The sequence below is a fragment of the Nilaparvata lugens genome, chromosome X, assembly GCF_014356525.2.
Source record: "Nilaparvata lugens isolate BPH chromosome X, ASM1435652v1, whole genome shotgun sequence".
In the NCBI taxonomy this organism is placed as follows: Eukaryota; Metazoa; Arthropoda; class Insecta; order Hemiptera; family Delphacidae; genus Nilaparvata; species Nilaparvata lugens.
In genome coordinates, this window is record NC_052518.1 from 40,516,044 (window position 1) to 40,532,091 (window position 16,048).

Below are 16,048 nucleotides of genomic sequence, written 5' to 3' on the forward strand. Positions count from 1 at the left end.
ATGATGCTGTGTTTTGGAGGTAGGACATCAATACTAAAGAGTGACTTTTATCCACCACTTGATGTGAGCAGTGGTGAATGGGAAATTGGTCTGATTAGCTTTACAAGTTGCAACTCAATACCTAATATTGAGGAAGGTTTCAATAATGTACTACATTTTTATGCAAGTAATAGAATTTCTAAGAAGGGTGTTACTAGTGCAGAGATAACACATGATGAGCTACGGAGTATGGTTAAAGCAAGATTTGAAGAGTATTGGAGCAAGGTGCTTAAACATCAGAAGCATAAACCTGGCAAGTCTGATGATGATGATAAGGATGGTACAGTATTGCCTAAAAGGACTAAAAGGAGAATGCCAGCTACTACTGTTGACAAGGAGGATTTGGTTCTGCATGAGGTATCATTACCAACAGGTAGCTTTGAATTTTCTACAATTACTGACTTGCTTGCACAAAGGCTGTTGGAAAATGATGTTGATTTCCAGGTGACTGTAGATCCATCAACCTTAAAGTGTATAGTTTTGAGCAGTGCCAAGCTGGATTTACGACCACAAGATTCAATAGGGAAACTGTTGGGTTTTACCAATACCCAGTTCATAGAGCCCAACACATCTACTAGAAGTGATAATACTGTACAAATCAGTCGGCCTAATGTGATACGCATCACCTGCAACATCGTGACTGGATCTTACTCCAATGGAATTACAGATCACGTGATCTATGAGTTTTACCCAAATGTTGATCCAGGGTATAAAATGGTGGTGACTGTGCAGAATGTAATCTATTTACCTATAGACATCAAGCAGATTGGTAGCATTACACTGGAAGTAGTCGACGAGTACGGTCGTCTTATAAATGATAGAGGCGAGGAAATAAATATTGCTTTACATTTGAGACAACGCAAGTGAAATGGTGTTGTTATTTGAAAAGTGGAATCAAGGATTGGATATGGAGGCTGCAGTCCATCCTCCTCCTTCTTCTTCTCTCCATCATCATCATCCTCCTTCACCTATAAAAGAAGATAAAAGGAAAGAAAGATTCATTCAGCATTCAACCTTGACAAGGTTAACATCTAGGAGCATCAAGTATTTGCAAGAACGAGGCTGTCGGATACGAGTAGAATAGGAAGATGGGAGTTTTGGATGTGACACAGAATGGACCGTCATCGGACAACAGTATCATTGGGTTTGAGTACCATTCTCATGCACCCTATACTGTAAGCTATAATGCCAATGACGAGATACGGATTCCAATTCAACAGCAAGATGTTTACACACTGCCATTGGAGAGCTATATATATTTGGAGTATACTGTGACTGGAGCTGCCAATGCTGCTGTGGCCGGAACTCCATGTGTCTCTGGATTCTTCAGCAATGTGTTTTCAGAGATACGCTATTAAATCAATGGTGTGGAGGTGGATGGTATACGCAATCCTGGAGTTACCAGCCTTATGAAGAATGCTGTTACATTTGAACGCGATGAGTGGACCAAGATGGAAGGAGCTGGCTACAAGTTTAGTTCAACCACTGGATTCGCCGATTTTGCTGCCAATGGAGCTGACACTACAATCATGGATGTGCCTTTGAGATATCTGCTAGGCTTTGCCGAAGACTATAGACAGATTTTACTCAATGTGAAACAAGAGCTGGTGTTGAGGGTCAGCCCCAACTTTCACGACTGTGTGAATGTTGCTGCTACCAATGTAGCAATCACAAAGCTTTTGTGGAGAATGCCTTATGTGGAAGTGGCAGATGATGTGAAACTGCGTCTGCTACAGATTGTACAGAACGACACACCCATCAGTATACCATTTCGACATTGGGAGTTGTATACCTATCCAACGTTACCGCAGACAAGAAAGCATACATGGACTGTCAAGTCGACATCACAGCTTGAAAAGCCACGATACATTGTGGTTGGGCTACAGACTGCAAGACGAGGTGTGGCGGCAGCCAACAGTTCTCGCTTTGACAAGTGTAATATGAAGGATGTTCGAGTGTTTTTAAACAACAGATACTACCCATATGAGAGCATTGATGGTGATGATAATCGCATCTACAACATGTATGCAGCTTTCAATGGAGTCTACAACCATGGTAATGCTCGTGCAAGCAACCCTCTGTTTGAAAAGAATGCCATTGGTGATGGAAAAATAATGCTGTTTGCTTTTGATTGCTCCCGCCAAAATGAGTCACTCAAAACTGGAAGTATCGATGTGAGGATTGAGTTTGAAGCATCTGAAAACATTCCAGGTAATACAACTGCCTACTGTATGATGATTCATGAGATGACTAAAGAGTATCGGCCAATGTCAGGCCTTGTACTATCAGTATAAAAAGATATATAGTCAGTGTACAGCAATAAATTGCTCAGTTGAGCTCGAGACAATGAATGAGCCAGTCATGACAGGATACAAAGGACTCTTTATGGAGGAGGGGGAGCTGTCTTCGCATGAGGAGGAGGAGGATGTGGTGGGTTGTGTTACTGGTGGGCGACCGCTGATGAAAGATGCCTCTACAAGTACAACTGGACTCAATGATGACGACTCCTACATTACAGCAGAAAGTGGTGTAGATGACTGGTCATCGAGTAGAGCGGAAAACATTTTTGGGCCACTACCACTATACCTGATGAACTTTCAAGGTTTTGAAGGTTTGGACAACAAGTTTATTGTGAAGGAGATGGCTATCCTGGAGCAGGATGATGAGCATCATGTGACTACTCATCACTACTTTTTCAAGCCTCCCTACTCTGAGTCTCTGCTCAAGACTAGCAGGCAAATCATCGCCAACAACTGTATACATCAAGCTAAACATGGACTCAGGTGGTCAGACTGTGGGACAGAAAATCTTCCCTATTCAGCTTTGATGGAAATTGTGCGTGGAACAGTTGGAAGGTGGTTGGATCAGAACCAGCAGCGTCCGATTAAAATCTTTGTCCATGGATATAAGCAGATTACTCTACTGGATACAATTCTACAACTGAACAATGTGGAGTACCTGGACCTATCATCGCCATATTCCTTTCTTGCTATGCCTGATTTGGAGTTGCTGATCAAGAAGATTGACGGTATATACTGCCCAGAACATCATCCACTCAACGTTATCGACATGGTGTGGAACAAGCTATCATCTCCAACGTTTGGAGATTGGTCAACCAACAACGTCAGCAACATTGATGGATTTTTGAATACACAACTATTTTGCTCATTGAAAATTGTTATTGCTCTACATGGATGGATTAATGAAACTTTGTTAGAAGATAGAACCTTTTGTCGCAATTTTTTCAATGCTGTTAATACTCATTTGCATTATCAATAAAAAAGAAATATTGTAATCAACTCTATGATCTATCATTTATCCTCCTCCTCCTCACTCCTCTTTGAGTAAAGTGCACACTATGTGTTCACATAGAGCTATTGTATTACATCATACAGACCTATTGAAACAGGAAATGGGTTACCCCCACCACTCAGCAAGCAGAGTATAAAAGATGATGCTGACAACAAAATGCACTCAGTCTTACAATGTTGTCAGACAGTGAACGTGAACTTTATCTGTTTAATGCAGTGAGTGAGCTTGAAGCTGAACTGAATTATCACAGTATAATGACATTGAGTGACTTTTTCAAGGAGAGTGGACATTTAGAGTTTTGTACAGATCGTGAATCTCATAGTTGTGCATGCATACGACTCAGGCAGAAGCAGCAGGCTGTTGTTGATACAGTCAAGGATGGAAACGTTTTCTTTGTATGTGATGATCTTCACAACCCATTGAGAAATACTCATGTGACCTCCACTGATGTGAAATGTTTCCTGCTGAAAGTTTTCATGCAAACTATGAAGAGTATCAAGGATAATATCAATAAGAGGGCAATGCGTCATTGCCCACCAGGACTTGCAATGAAATTCACTGTCATGTTTGATGATACTTGCATACTGCTAAAATCTTTCTTCAAGTTGGATAAGGGTAGAATGGCTGCTATTGTCAATCTTGCGAAGGTACCCAACTGGAGGGATAAGGATGTGAAGATTGTGTTGAGTGTTCTCAATCAGGACCAATACTACAAGTGTGATTTTATATGCGGACAACAATCCAAATGTCTACTGGGACTGGGTCAAAAGGAGATCAAATTTGCAGGATTTACAAAAATTGAGAGCACAGGACATGTGAAACGATTCAGGCTGGAGGATGGAACATCTGGTGATTCAGCTTTTGAGATTAGCATCTACAAGGCTGTACGCATACCTATGCCACTGCCATCTACTGGGGGATATGATGAAGTTGATGGACCATGCATTGTTCGTGAAAGGAATAAGCCATCAGTTGAGCGTTATGTCACCAACAATGATTATAGCCGAGGAGAAAGACTTCTTCAGCTGTATATTCTATTCAATACTGAAGATTAATTATATGTTTGCCAATAAATACTATGTGTAATTAGCCATTTGTTATTAATGATTATCCTACTTCCTCATACAGATGATAAATTAGGTTGTTATGCTTTCAATGAAAATATCTATTGACATGTTGCAATAGGTTGACCAAGATGCAAAATATCAAAAGATATCCATTATGGTGTAATGGTATACAACCCTGTATACTTACCTTATCAATTGGGACCCTACATCAATCTCTACCCCTGAAGGTTTGAACCCAGGACCTACAGCATGGAAAGCGGCGCCGCTAACCACTACACCATAATGGATATCTATTAACTAGCTTCAACTATATGCTATTTCAGTATTGGCCTAGAGGAAACATCTATATTGATGTGCAAGATGCTGACCTACTATTATTATTATCTATGGGATGAGGTGTTGAACATCGAATTAATGAAACTCTCAATCAATGGTTAACACATAAAATGAGGTTTATTTCATACATAAAAGTTAGTTTTAGACAGTGGATCAGCCGATGAGGGTTTATTTCTTTATTATCATATTACAAATGGTAATACATTTGATATTAACTGATTGGTGTGATGAGGACTACTGTCAAATTAAAACCGTCTTGGCCTCAGCTGGTGGGATGATTGGTGGCGGTGATGGGTTGACTGGCAGCAATAGTGGGGCGACTGGTGACAATAGTGGGACGACTGGCGGCGATAGTGGGGCGACTGGTGGCGATAGTGGGACGACTGGCGGCGATAGTGGGGCGACTGGCGGCAATAGTGGGACGACTGGCGGCGATAGTGGGACGACTGGTGGCGATAGTGAGTGGCTCAACACTCCACCTTGCACTCATGACAAAAATGCAATCACCGCAAGGACATGGTGATTCAGGGTCTGCTGGCGCCATTGCTGATTTAAGTTCTGGATTTAGATGTTGTTGACAGCCCATGTTGACAGTAGGATGAGCACACCTCGACTGACTTTGTAATAACTGCTTCAAGGAAATCCAGCAATGTGAATGATGGGTGGAGACAGTTACGCAGATCATATGCGCAGTGGATTTTGTGACACAGTTCCTTCCCCACTTCATGCTCTCCTGCGATTTTCATGTACCAGTTGCTGACATCATTGTACATTGTTGCAAGGTCGTGGTTGAACTTGCTGGATGACATCAGACATTGCCTGATGTGGAAAATGTTGTATGTATCCAATCCATGCTCCCTGGATGCTAGAAAGTCTTCACTTCTATACTTTGGATCCAGTGAATAGGCTCCAAGAGCCAGCATGAGGCAGAGCACGACTTGAATGTTGGAAGCATGCATGTTGAATGCAGAGTGATGAGATCTAGAACAATGCAAAACAATATTGTATTAGTATGGTATGCAGTATTCAACTCTATATATATCACTATCAACGGATGTGGGGGATGAAGGCAGTGAATCAGTATCAATATCTAGGATCGTGGGTCGGGTGTGTGGGTGGGTCGGGGATGGAGGTTCGTAGGTGTTTATGTTCTAGGGATGATGGTCCGGAGCTGTATGGTTGGGTGGGGTGGGGTGGGGATGGGAGAATGTGAATGGGGGTCTAGGATCTACTTTGTGATTATATGGTTTTTAGGTTAGGATGAATTACAACCATGTGAATGGAGGTCTAGGATCTACTTTATGATTATACGTTTTTTAGGTTGGGATGGATTACAACCACCAACTCAAAGAACCTAATTCACAATTAAACTCTTAACTTGTATGTATTGGAACCTAATTCATAATTACACTAGTCATTTTTGAATATGTCATTTACTCTATGTATTGGAACCTAATTCATAATTAAACTTGTCATTTTCGAATTTAAGTCATTTTAAAATTTGATTGTCAGTCTCAAACTACTTCAAAATTCTACTCTTTTGGACTTAATTGTTGAATCATGAATATAATATAAATATATAGAACTATAAAATGCACTGGTACTTACTCTTGATGTTGATAAAGATGGAAGTAATCCAAAACCAATATACTGAAATCACACACACACATACTGGTGGTACACACACATACTGACGGCATGACTGTCAAAGACACAATGTCCCACTCCTTGTAGAACAACTCCTTTTATACCCCAGTTCAGGATCTGGAGGGAATTTTTTTTCCCCTTTTTTCCCTTTTTTTCCTGATTTTATGTGTTTTTATTTTTTATTTTTTTTATTTTTTTCTTCTATTTTTTTTTTATTTTTTTTAAATTTTTCATTGTTATCACTGAGACGTGGTTGTGTAATGGAATCTTGGACAGCGAGTTGTTCACCGACTCCTATATTATTTATTGGAGAGATAGGCCACAAGGTATGGGCGGTGGGGTCCCGATTGCTGTTAATCGTAGGGTTTGCTCTAATCTATGTCCCTGTTTAACTCTTGATCCGTACGAGAGTCTTGGTGTCAATATCAACTTTGAGGGTGTTAGCCATACAGTAATCGCTGTTTACATTCCTTGCTCTTCTAGCTTTCAGTACTTCGATACCTATTTGAGTCACCTGGAATCTTGTTATGCAGCTATTGGTGATAAGTTGATCTTTTTGGGGGATTTTAACTTACCTGAAATTACCAATGATAGGTATTGTTTGGAGCTGGGCTCTCCTTATGCCAGAAGATTGGCCTCTTTCGTTAACTTTTATGAGCTGGCTCTCTGTAATACAGTTCTTAATTGTATCTTGGACTTGGTCTTTTCCAGCATTGACATTAATGTAGAGCGTTGTGATTATTTCCTGGTTCCAGAGGATGCTCATCATCCATCGCTTGTCATTACAGTTCAGATGTTGTCCACATTTCCTTATTCCCGTTCGAATTGTATTGAACTGTATGACTTCAGGAGGGCGGACTATCTCATGCTTTATACTCAGTTGAGAGATTGTCATTGGGAACTTATTTATAATTCTTCTGGTGTGGATGAAGCTGTTGATATATTTCTCAACTTCATCTATGAGTGCTTTGATAATTGTTTTTCTGTGGGTTATTTTTGGTCCTCTTTCCAATGATATCATCCATGAGATTATAGGATTCACAGTTTCTGCTAAGAATTTCACACTTTTTTTTCTGAACATTTTTAAAAAAAAAAAATGAGGGGGCCGGGTCCCCTATTGGAAAAATCGATGTTTTGTCTGTGCAAGGCAATGTTTTGGGATCTTCTGAGTTGATTGAGCTGGGATTCGAAACTGTAGCTATTCCCCTCCTCAATTTTTCAAAAATTGAGGGGGGCATCATCAACCCTCAAAATGAAAATTTTGAAAAATCAATATTTTTCCCAATGCCTGTCAAGACTCCTAGAGACATCCTGATAGAAGTTGGCATTGTCACATGCCCCAGTTTAGTTGGGAATTTTTCAAATTTTCCATCATGCAAAAATCGTCAAAAATTCTGCTCCCCCCCGCACCCTACCCAACCTGGTCAAAATTTTATTCTAGCAATCTAGTGAAGTAAGGACGCTGAACATAAAAGTTCTCTTGAACTTTGCTGAGAAATGTGCCGTTCAAGAGTTGAAAAAATTGGGGGGTCCTGGAGCCCCCAAAATAGAAAATTTCCAGATATCATAATTATTCCTGTGGTTTCAACCACTTGTCAATTGAATCCAATAGAGCATCAACCACCAAAACAACTACCCTTGTCAGGAGGTTTTCAGATGCTTCGGCTATAGTATATAAATATAATTATGTCTCCTGAATAGGATAGTTGATTGAATAGTTTAGGTAGATTATTTCAGGTAGGGTGGCTTGGGTTGAGTGGGTTGGGTAGGGTGGGGTATGTAGATTAGTTTGAGTAGGGTGCAGTAGAGTGGGTTGAATAGCATAATTTATGTAGGGTGGCTTAGGTGGGGTAGGTTAAGTAGATTGACTGATAGAGGGATGTATAGGTAGGTTGAGTAAAGAAGGATAGATAGGTTAGGGTTGGTGGGATTGGTTTGGTAGGCCAGGTGGAGTATAGGCTGGGTTCAAGTTTTGAAATGGAAATTTCGAAAAATCTTGAGGCACTGAACAAAAGATCTCTTTTGCACTTTGCTGAGAAATGTGCAGTTTGAAAGTTGAAAATATTGGGGGGGTCCAGGAGGACCCCCAAGGTGAAATTGTTTTTTTTTGCTATTTTTTATTCAGTTTTTAATAACTTTTGGTCATTTTTTGACATATGTCAACATCATTTCACAGTTCAGTGCGACTTCAGATTTTTCGAAATTACCAAAAATCACACTACACCCCTCGAGTGCCCCCAGGATTCAATTTTTGGCTTGATGATACACCATCAGTTCAATCCATCCAGTTCTCATTTATGATAAATAGCCTTATTCCGATGTGCTGAGTAAGATTGTTCCTCTTGACTTTGCTTTGAAATCAAGCATTGAAAAGTTGAGTCTTTCTAGCATTTTGGACAATGCAGGTAAAATATTGATTGGTCTAAAATCCTCAACTTTTTTGGGTGATGAAACTTTATTTAAAGGGCGAACCAGAGCAAACTTCCAGTTTTCAGGGAAAATGCCTTCTCCAAGTGACTTGTTGAAAATGTATGTAATGGTTGGTAAAACAGCAAATAACATCTTCTTGATAAATTTGATAGGAATTTTGTCTACACCCGTAGCATTACTATGAATACGTTGAATTGCTCTGGAAGTGTATTCTTCTGAGATTGGATGGAAATGAAATTGATCAGTGATTGGTAAATCTAAGTTTGTAACCTGCTCTTCAAGATCATCAATATGATTAGCAATCACAACTTTGTCGCATTGGTTAGAGTGTGAAACGAAATGGTCATTTATATTATTCAATGGTAAGTCAATTTGTGGATTCGATTTCTGTTTGCCAAGCCCGAATTCTTTTATTCCCTGCCAAAGTGATTTAGAGTCTTGTCTATTGTTTGTCATAAACGAATTCAAGTACCTAATCTTTGAGTTCCATAATTCCTGTTTAACCCTATTTCTAAGGCTCCTATACTCTATCAAACTGTCCAAGTCAAATGTCTTTTCAAATTTTCTATGTGCTTTGTCTCTACGTCCCATCATCTTAAGTATGTCTTCAGTCATCCACGGTACTCGTCGTTTTCTATTAATCCTCCTTGTCACATGAGGTGCATGTTTGTCATACAAAGTCAAAGTCCAATTCTCGAGAGTCTTGACCATGTCATCAACTGAGGGTAATGCTTCAATTTCATGCCATGGAGTCTGAGCCACATCAGTCAGGAAGGCGGCTTCATCAGAGTTTTTGAAGTCTCTATAAGTGATAATTTTCTGTTCTGGCTTGGGTATCTTATGGGAAAGTACGCAGTAGATCAAATCATGTCTAGAAATAGCTGGGACTGAGATTTGGCCTGCTTGAACAACCTCATTGGGATCACTAACAATGAGAAGGTCAATGAGTGTGTCTGATTCATTAGTATGATGAGTTGGATCGAGAGGTAAAATAGTCATGTTCAGCTTGTGAGAGGAATCATGTTTGATGTTTAGCTGTTCAACTGTTTAGCTGTTTAACTGTTTCAGGAATCATGTTTAGCTGTTATTATGTTTGATTGTGAGAGGAAGATCATTTATCATCAATGCAAAGAGGAGTGGTCCCAATATTGATCCTTGGGGTTAACCGTACTTTACTTTAGCAAGATCGGATCTCTCATTTCCTATACAAACAACTTGCTGGCGATCGCCAAGGTACGATCTAAAAAGACTAAGGCTCCCTCCACTGACTCCATAATAAGCTAATTTTTCAAGCAAAATATCATGATTTACGCAGTCAAATGCCTTGCTCAGGTCACAGAAGGCAGCCTGAGCAAAGCACCTGTTTTCAAAAGACTCAATTACAAATTTTATTAGTGCATCAAAGGCGTCATTAGTCGATCTTCCATTCACAAAACCAAATTGATGCTCAGACAGTACCCCAAGATTTACTAAGTATTCATACACCTGTATATACATGACAATCTCTAGAGCCTTGGAGAAGACAGGTACTATTTGGATGGGTCTATAACTGGAAGGTTCCTCTTTTGAGCCCTTCTTATGAACGGGAACAACTTTGGAGACTTTTAATACATCGGGGAAAACACCCTGTGTAATACACCTGTTTCTTTTCTTTCTTTCTCACGCTTGCTTTTGTTTTTGACAACAACTGGCAGAGCCGCTTTTATCATTCATCTCTCTCTTTTCATTTTCAACATAGATTAATGTTCATTGTCATAACCTCATTCTTCATATTCTCTTGAAAAAAAAAACTTTCAGTTTTACACTACAATATTCTACTAGACTTAAGGTAGCACTGTCTCCATCATTCACTTTCATTTTTTATTCAAAAATTAATAACTTTTGTAAAAATTACGACTGTAAGCTCTTTTGTTAGAATATTTACATTTTATGGTTTAAGTTAATTTATTTTTAATTGATTGCATCAAATAAATTATACAAATGGACTTTGATGGCAACTCCCAAAATAGAATTTTTTCTCGGGAGTGTCTTCTCAATAGAATAATTATTTCTTGTAGTAATGTTGTGTTTGTAATGAATGCTTATTGAGAAATAAAATTATTATTATTATTATTATTATTATACAAATGATCAGTAATGGCACTACAGAGTGAGCAAAAGTTTTGAGAAGACAGCTTGATAGACCATAGAAATCTTCACTCTTCGAAACTTTAAGATTATGAACCACTTTAAAAATCATCTCTTGACTCACCTCATGAAAAAAGAATAAGCTATTTTGCACTTTATCTACATTATCATTGAGCAATGCACTAGCTGTAATTATTGATGGCTTGTCTATCTTCTCGTGCACATCATCTACTGACTGAATGAAATGATTATTAAGTTTGTTTGGTTCAAGAGTAGATAAGTTTACAACATTCTTGTTGAAGGATAAAGTTTTGATAATTTGTCATGCTTTCTTACATTTGTTATTAGAAGATTCAATGATTGATGCAACAGAATCCCTCTTGGCTTCATCCAATGAATTCCTGTACAGTGCTCTGCATCTAAGATAAAGTGTTTTCGAATGTTCAGTTTTTTGTTTTTTGAAGTTTTCATGTAAGAGAGTGAGCAGAATCTTAATCTTACTAAGTTCAGGTGTGTACCAGTCAGCCTCACATTTGAAATTCTTTCTATTATTAACTTGGAAAACATTTTTCTACAGGTCTTTCTAGGGATAGTTGGATTGAAATAATACAAAACTGTATTGAGGAAGGATTCGAATATATCACTTGCATCTGACTTTTCCATGACAGCACTCCAATTCACCAAGTTCAGAGACCGATTAAATTGTAGTAATTCATCTTTAGTAACATGTCTTGAAGTAATAGTGACAAAATCGTTAGAACTAGACTCAACAGAACCACAGGGCACACATATCGTGACACAATCATGATCAGAGTAGGAAAATCCTATAACACTTGAATTTGTCATATCAGGTTGAACGTTTGAAAAAATATTATCGAGACAGGCTTGGTCTCTATTGGGCAGAGTAATGAAAATATGATGATTTAATTCATCAGTAAGTCTCAATAGATTTTTCAAATTATTGGAATGACAGGTTTCCTGATTGACATCAAAGGCAGAATTAAGATCTCCACAAAGAACAATAGTATGGTCATTATAGCATCATCTAGACAAAAATAGAAGCAATTCCTCCAATTTGGCTAAAAATACTTTTGGGTCTCCACAAGGAGATCTGTACAATGATACGATAATGAGTTTCCTGGCTCCAATAATAGTACAGGTGGCCTCAAACTCACGTTCAATACATAGAAAATTCAGACTCAATTCTTGACTTTGAGAGTAAAGATTCTTACTGACAAATATTGCAACTCCGCCATTTTTGTGTAATAATCTACAGTAACTACTTGTTGCAATACAAACATCCATTTTACTATATAGGATTTCATCAGTAAGCAGCCAATGTTCACTTATACCTATAATATCAATATCTTCATTAATTACAAAGTCATTGAGAACACTCAATTTACCTCTCAATCCTTGAACATTTAGATAAGCAATTCTTGTGCAAGGAATTGTATGTTTTAATGAGTCTCATCTATACCTATTTGAACTTGTATTGTTGAGTTTAAACGACTGTGCACAATGTTAGTATCTACCACAGAGTCTGTTATTAATGAGGGACTGCAGGGAATGTTATCTAGTTCTGCATCGTCCTTTAGTACTTGATCACGAGCAGATGAACAACTTGAATCGAATCCTGATTGGTTTATAGAGTTTTTGAGTGAGTCATGGAAGGACACATTAGTACTGGTACTGGATTCCAGAACATCTGGGATATGAGCTGCAGTAATGTCTCTATGATGGCGAACATCTGGAGTTGATCCTCCGTGCAGAATCTTCCATGACTGACCAATTAGTGGCATTGATGTTGACGTCAATGAGTCATCATCAATGCTGATTATTGCATTCACATTGACGTTGGTTTCCATCGGAATGGAATGAACTGGTTTTTTGGCAGTTTGCTTCTTTTGTGAGTCGTAGCACATTGATTTGACTTTCTTAGAGACAATGCCACTATCAATTGTCACAAAATCGCACAAAGACTTCCCTACAAAACGTTTTCCACCCTTTGAGTAATGCAGGCCATGCCTTGTGAAATGGTGTCTTTGCAGGTTATTATTGACTTCTCCATATATCACTCTTGATACTCCACAATAAGACCGTATTCTAGCGAAGATTGATTTGTTAGCAAAATGTATTTCATCATTGTGGTGAGGCATATCATACCTAAAAGGTATTGCACAAACAATGAAGTTGGTATTTATTCCCGATGTCAATAGCTTATCCATTCCTTGTTGGATATTGAGATCACATGGCTCATGGTTGCCAAAGTCATTGGACCCTGCCATTACAATCACGTAATCAAATTTTGTCAAATCCTTTATGAATTGTATCCCATTTGCAATAACCTGTTTAAATTTAGCTCCCGGCAAAGTATAAACAAAAATATCGTGGTAGTTGGACAAGTGACCTAGGTAATTGTGCATATCTCTACCTTGACTTGCAGCCAGTATCACAATATGCCTCTTCACTGAATTTGAAGACGATAATGATGATGAGTCTTTGATAGGCCTCCTTGGTTTCTTCCTGACTGCAGATGCATCTGTTGCACTTACATGAACCTGGGCTCTTACATCAAATGTTGTCGTTTTTCCTCTAGCCAATTGTGATATAGGTGACCCGATCTCCTCCGCATCCAAGACTGAGAAACGATATGAAGTCTCTATCGAGCTGTCATTGGAAGTCATTGAAATCGACAGGCTGATTTAGGAGTGGTGAACTTCATTGGAAGTTCTCTGGTATTTTTCAAAAAAGTTAATTCTGTTTCTAACTTAGAAATTTTATCTGCCGTATACTGTGCATCACTCTGTAGAAGATTAATAATTTCATCTCTTGAACTGAGCTCAACCTTAAATTCATCAGAAGTAGTCTTCAATGCTTTCAGTTTCAATTGATCTATCTCAACATCAGCTCGCTTTTCGTTGCACAAAGAATCATTTAGAACATTAGCTCTGATTCCCTTTTCCTGTGCAAGTGAATTTCTTAGAGAATTATTTTCAGCTGCGGCGTTCATCAGATGAACCTTTAAATCCTCGTCACTTTTATTGCAGCATCGTATGTTATATATTTTTGTGCATATTTGTGCATCTCATGTTATATGTATATTTTTTCAAATCACTTTTGATCATCTTTTGACGTATTTTAACATCATTATACCATCTAGTGTAACTGCAGATTTTTCAAAATTGCCAAAAAACATACAGCCCCCCTCGAGTACCCCCTGGATGTAATTTTGGGGTTTCTGATACACTATCAGCAGCATAGACGGCAGGTTAAGTGATTTCAACATTGAAAACTGATGTTAAAAATACAGAGACAGTCAATTCTTGTCTGCAAAAATCCTGGAAAATGAGCCAAAATTGACAAAAATCGAAAAATCACCCTTCCATCACCCCTATTGCTTTTTTCAGTTAATTTTTTTTGGGATTGATGTTTTTTCGGCTGCTGAATTCGATTTTGAGCATATAAAACCTGTAAATGTGATCTATGACCAGCACTGTATATGAGGGTCCCCCCACGCCTCCCCTGGAATCAACAATTTCATCATTCAACAATTTTTCTGTGAGTAATTTTTGGTCCCCTTCCTAATGATATCATTCATGAAATTGTGAGATTCACAGTTTTAGTTGGGAATTTCACACCTATATTTCTAGAAAATTTTCTTAAAACAATGAGGGGGCCAGGCCCCCTATTGACAAAATCGATGTTTCGTCTGTGCGAGGCTATGTTTTAGGATTTTCTGAGTCGATTGAGCTTGGATTCAAATTTGAGCCATTCCCCCCCTAATTTTTCAAAAATTGAGGGGGGCATCATCGACCCCCAAAATTGAAATTTTAATAAGTCCATAATTTTCCCAATGCCTGTGGGTACTCCTAGGAACTTTTTGATGGAATTTAGAGTTGTAACATGCCCCAGTTTGGCTGGGAATTTTTCAAATTTTGACTCTCAAGATTGTTTTCAAAAAAATGAGGGGTCCGAGCCCCCTATTGCAAAAATCGATGGTTTGTCTGTGCAAGGCAATGTTTTAGGATCTCCAGAATCGATTGAGTAGGAATTCGAAACTGAAATAATTCCCCCCCTTGAATTTCCAAGAATTGAGGGGTCATCATCAACCCCCAAAATAGAAATTTCGAAAAATCAATGATTTTCCCGATGCCTGCTAGTACTCTTACAGACTTTTTGATGAAAGTTTGTATTGTCACATGCCCCAGTTTGACTGGAATTTTTCAAATTTTCATTGCAAAAAAAAACAGATGAAAATTCAGTTCCCCCCTGCAACCCCTGCGACTCAGTCAAAATTTTATTCTTGCAATCTAGTAATGTTAAGGCGCTGAACAAAAAAGATCTCTTGCACTTTGCTGAGAAATGTGCCGTTCAAAAGTTGGAAATATTGGGGGGGTCCTGGAGCCCCCCAAAATGAAAAATTTCCAGGTATCATGATTATTCCTATGGTTTCAACCACTTGTCAATTGAATACAATAGAGCATTCACCACCAAAACAACCACCCTTGTCAGGAGGTTTTCAGACCATGGCTATAGTATATATATAACTCGCACTTCGCGCTCAGCGGGGGCTTCGCCCCTTGCACCCCCTGAGTTGTATGACTGTACAGGGGTGAGTAGCAGCCTCTGCGCTTTGCGCTCCGGCTGGGAGGTGGGCTTCGCCCGCCCAAGTAGGTGGGATACGGTAGTTTATGTTGGGTGGGTCAGGTACAGTAGGTTAGGTAGGGTGGGATAGGTGATTAGGGAGAGTTGGTTGGGTAGGATGGCTAAGGTTATGTGGATGAGGTAGAGTAGATTGAGTAGGTTATCTTGGATAGGGTAGGTTAGAGTGTCAAGATTGGGTTGAATAGTTTAGAAAGGTTAGTTATGGAAGGGTGGCTTAGGTTGGGTAGTATTCTTTGATAAGGTGGGTTAGGTAGGGTAGATTTAGTGGGTTATATTGAGTATGGTAGGTTTGGTTGTCAAGATTAGGTTGAATAGTTTAGGTAGATTATTTCAGGTAGGGTGACTTAGGTTGAGTGGGTTGGGTGGGGTAGGGTAGGTAGAGTAGTTCAGGTAGGGTGCAATAGAGTGGGTTTAATAGTATA

At 38.9% G+C, this 16,048-nt stretch overlaps 2 protein-coding genes across 2 annotated transcripts; one reads left to right on the forward strand and one right to left on the reverse strand.

Annotated features, from left to right (window-relative positions):
- The first annotated feature begins 1,490 nt into the window (after positions 1-1,490).
- On the forward strand, positions 1,491-2,333 carry LOC111061767. Its single transcript, XM_022349465.2, has one exon. It carries the CDS (start codon positions 1,491-1,493, stop codon positions 2,331-2,333), a length of 843 nt encoding a protein of 280 aa, XP_022205157.2.
- Positions 2,334-5,305: 2,972 nt separating this feature from the next.
- On the reverse strand, positions 5,306-7,421 carry LOC120354578. Its single transcript, XM_039441925.1, has 2 exons — positions 6,363-7,421; positions 5,306-5,735 (listed from the first exon to the last, which is right to left on the reverse strand). Exons 1-2 carry the CDS (start codon positions 6,452-6,454, stop codon positions 5,306-5,308), a joined length of 522 nt encoding a protein of 173 aa, XP_039297859.1. The 5' UTR covers positions 6,455-7,421.
- Between the last annotated feature and the right edge of the window lie 8,627 nt (positions 7,422-16,048).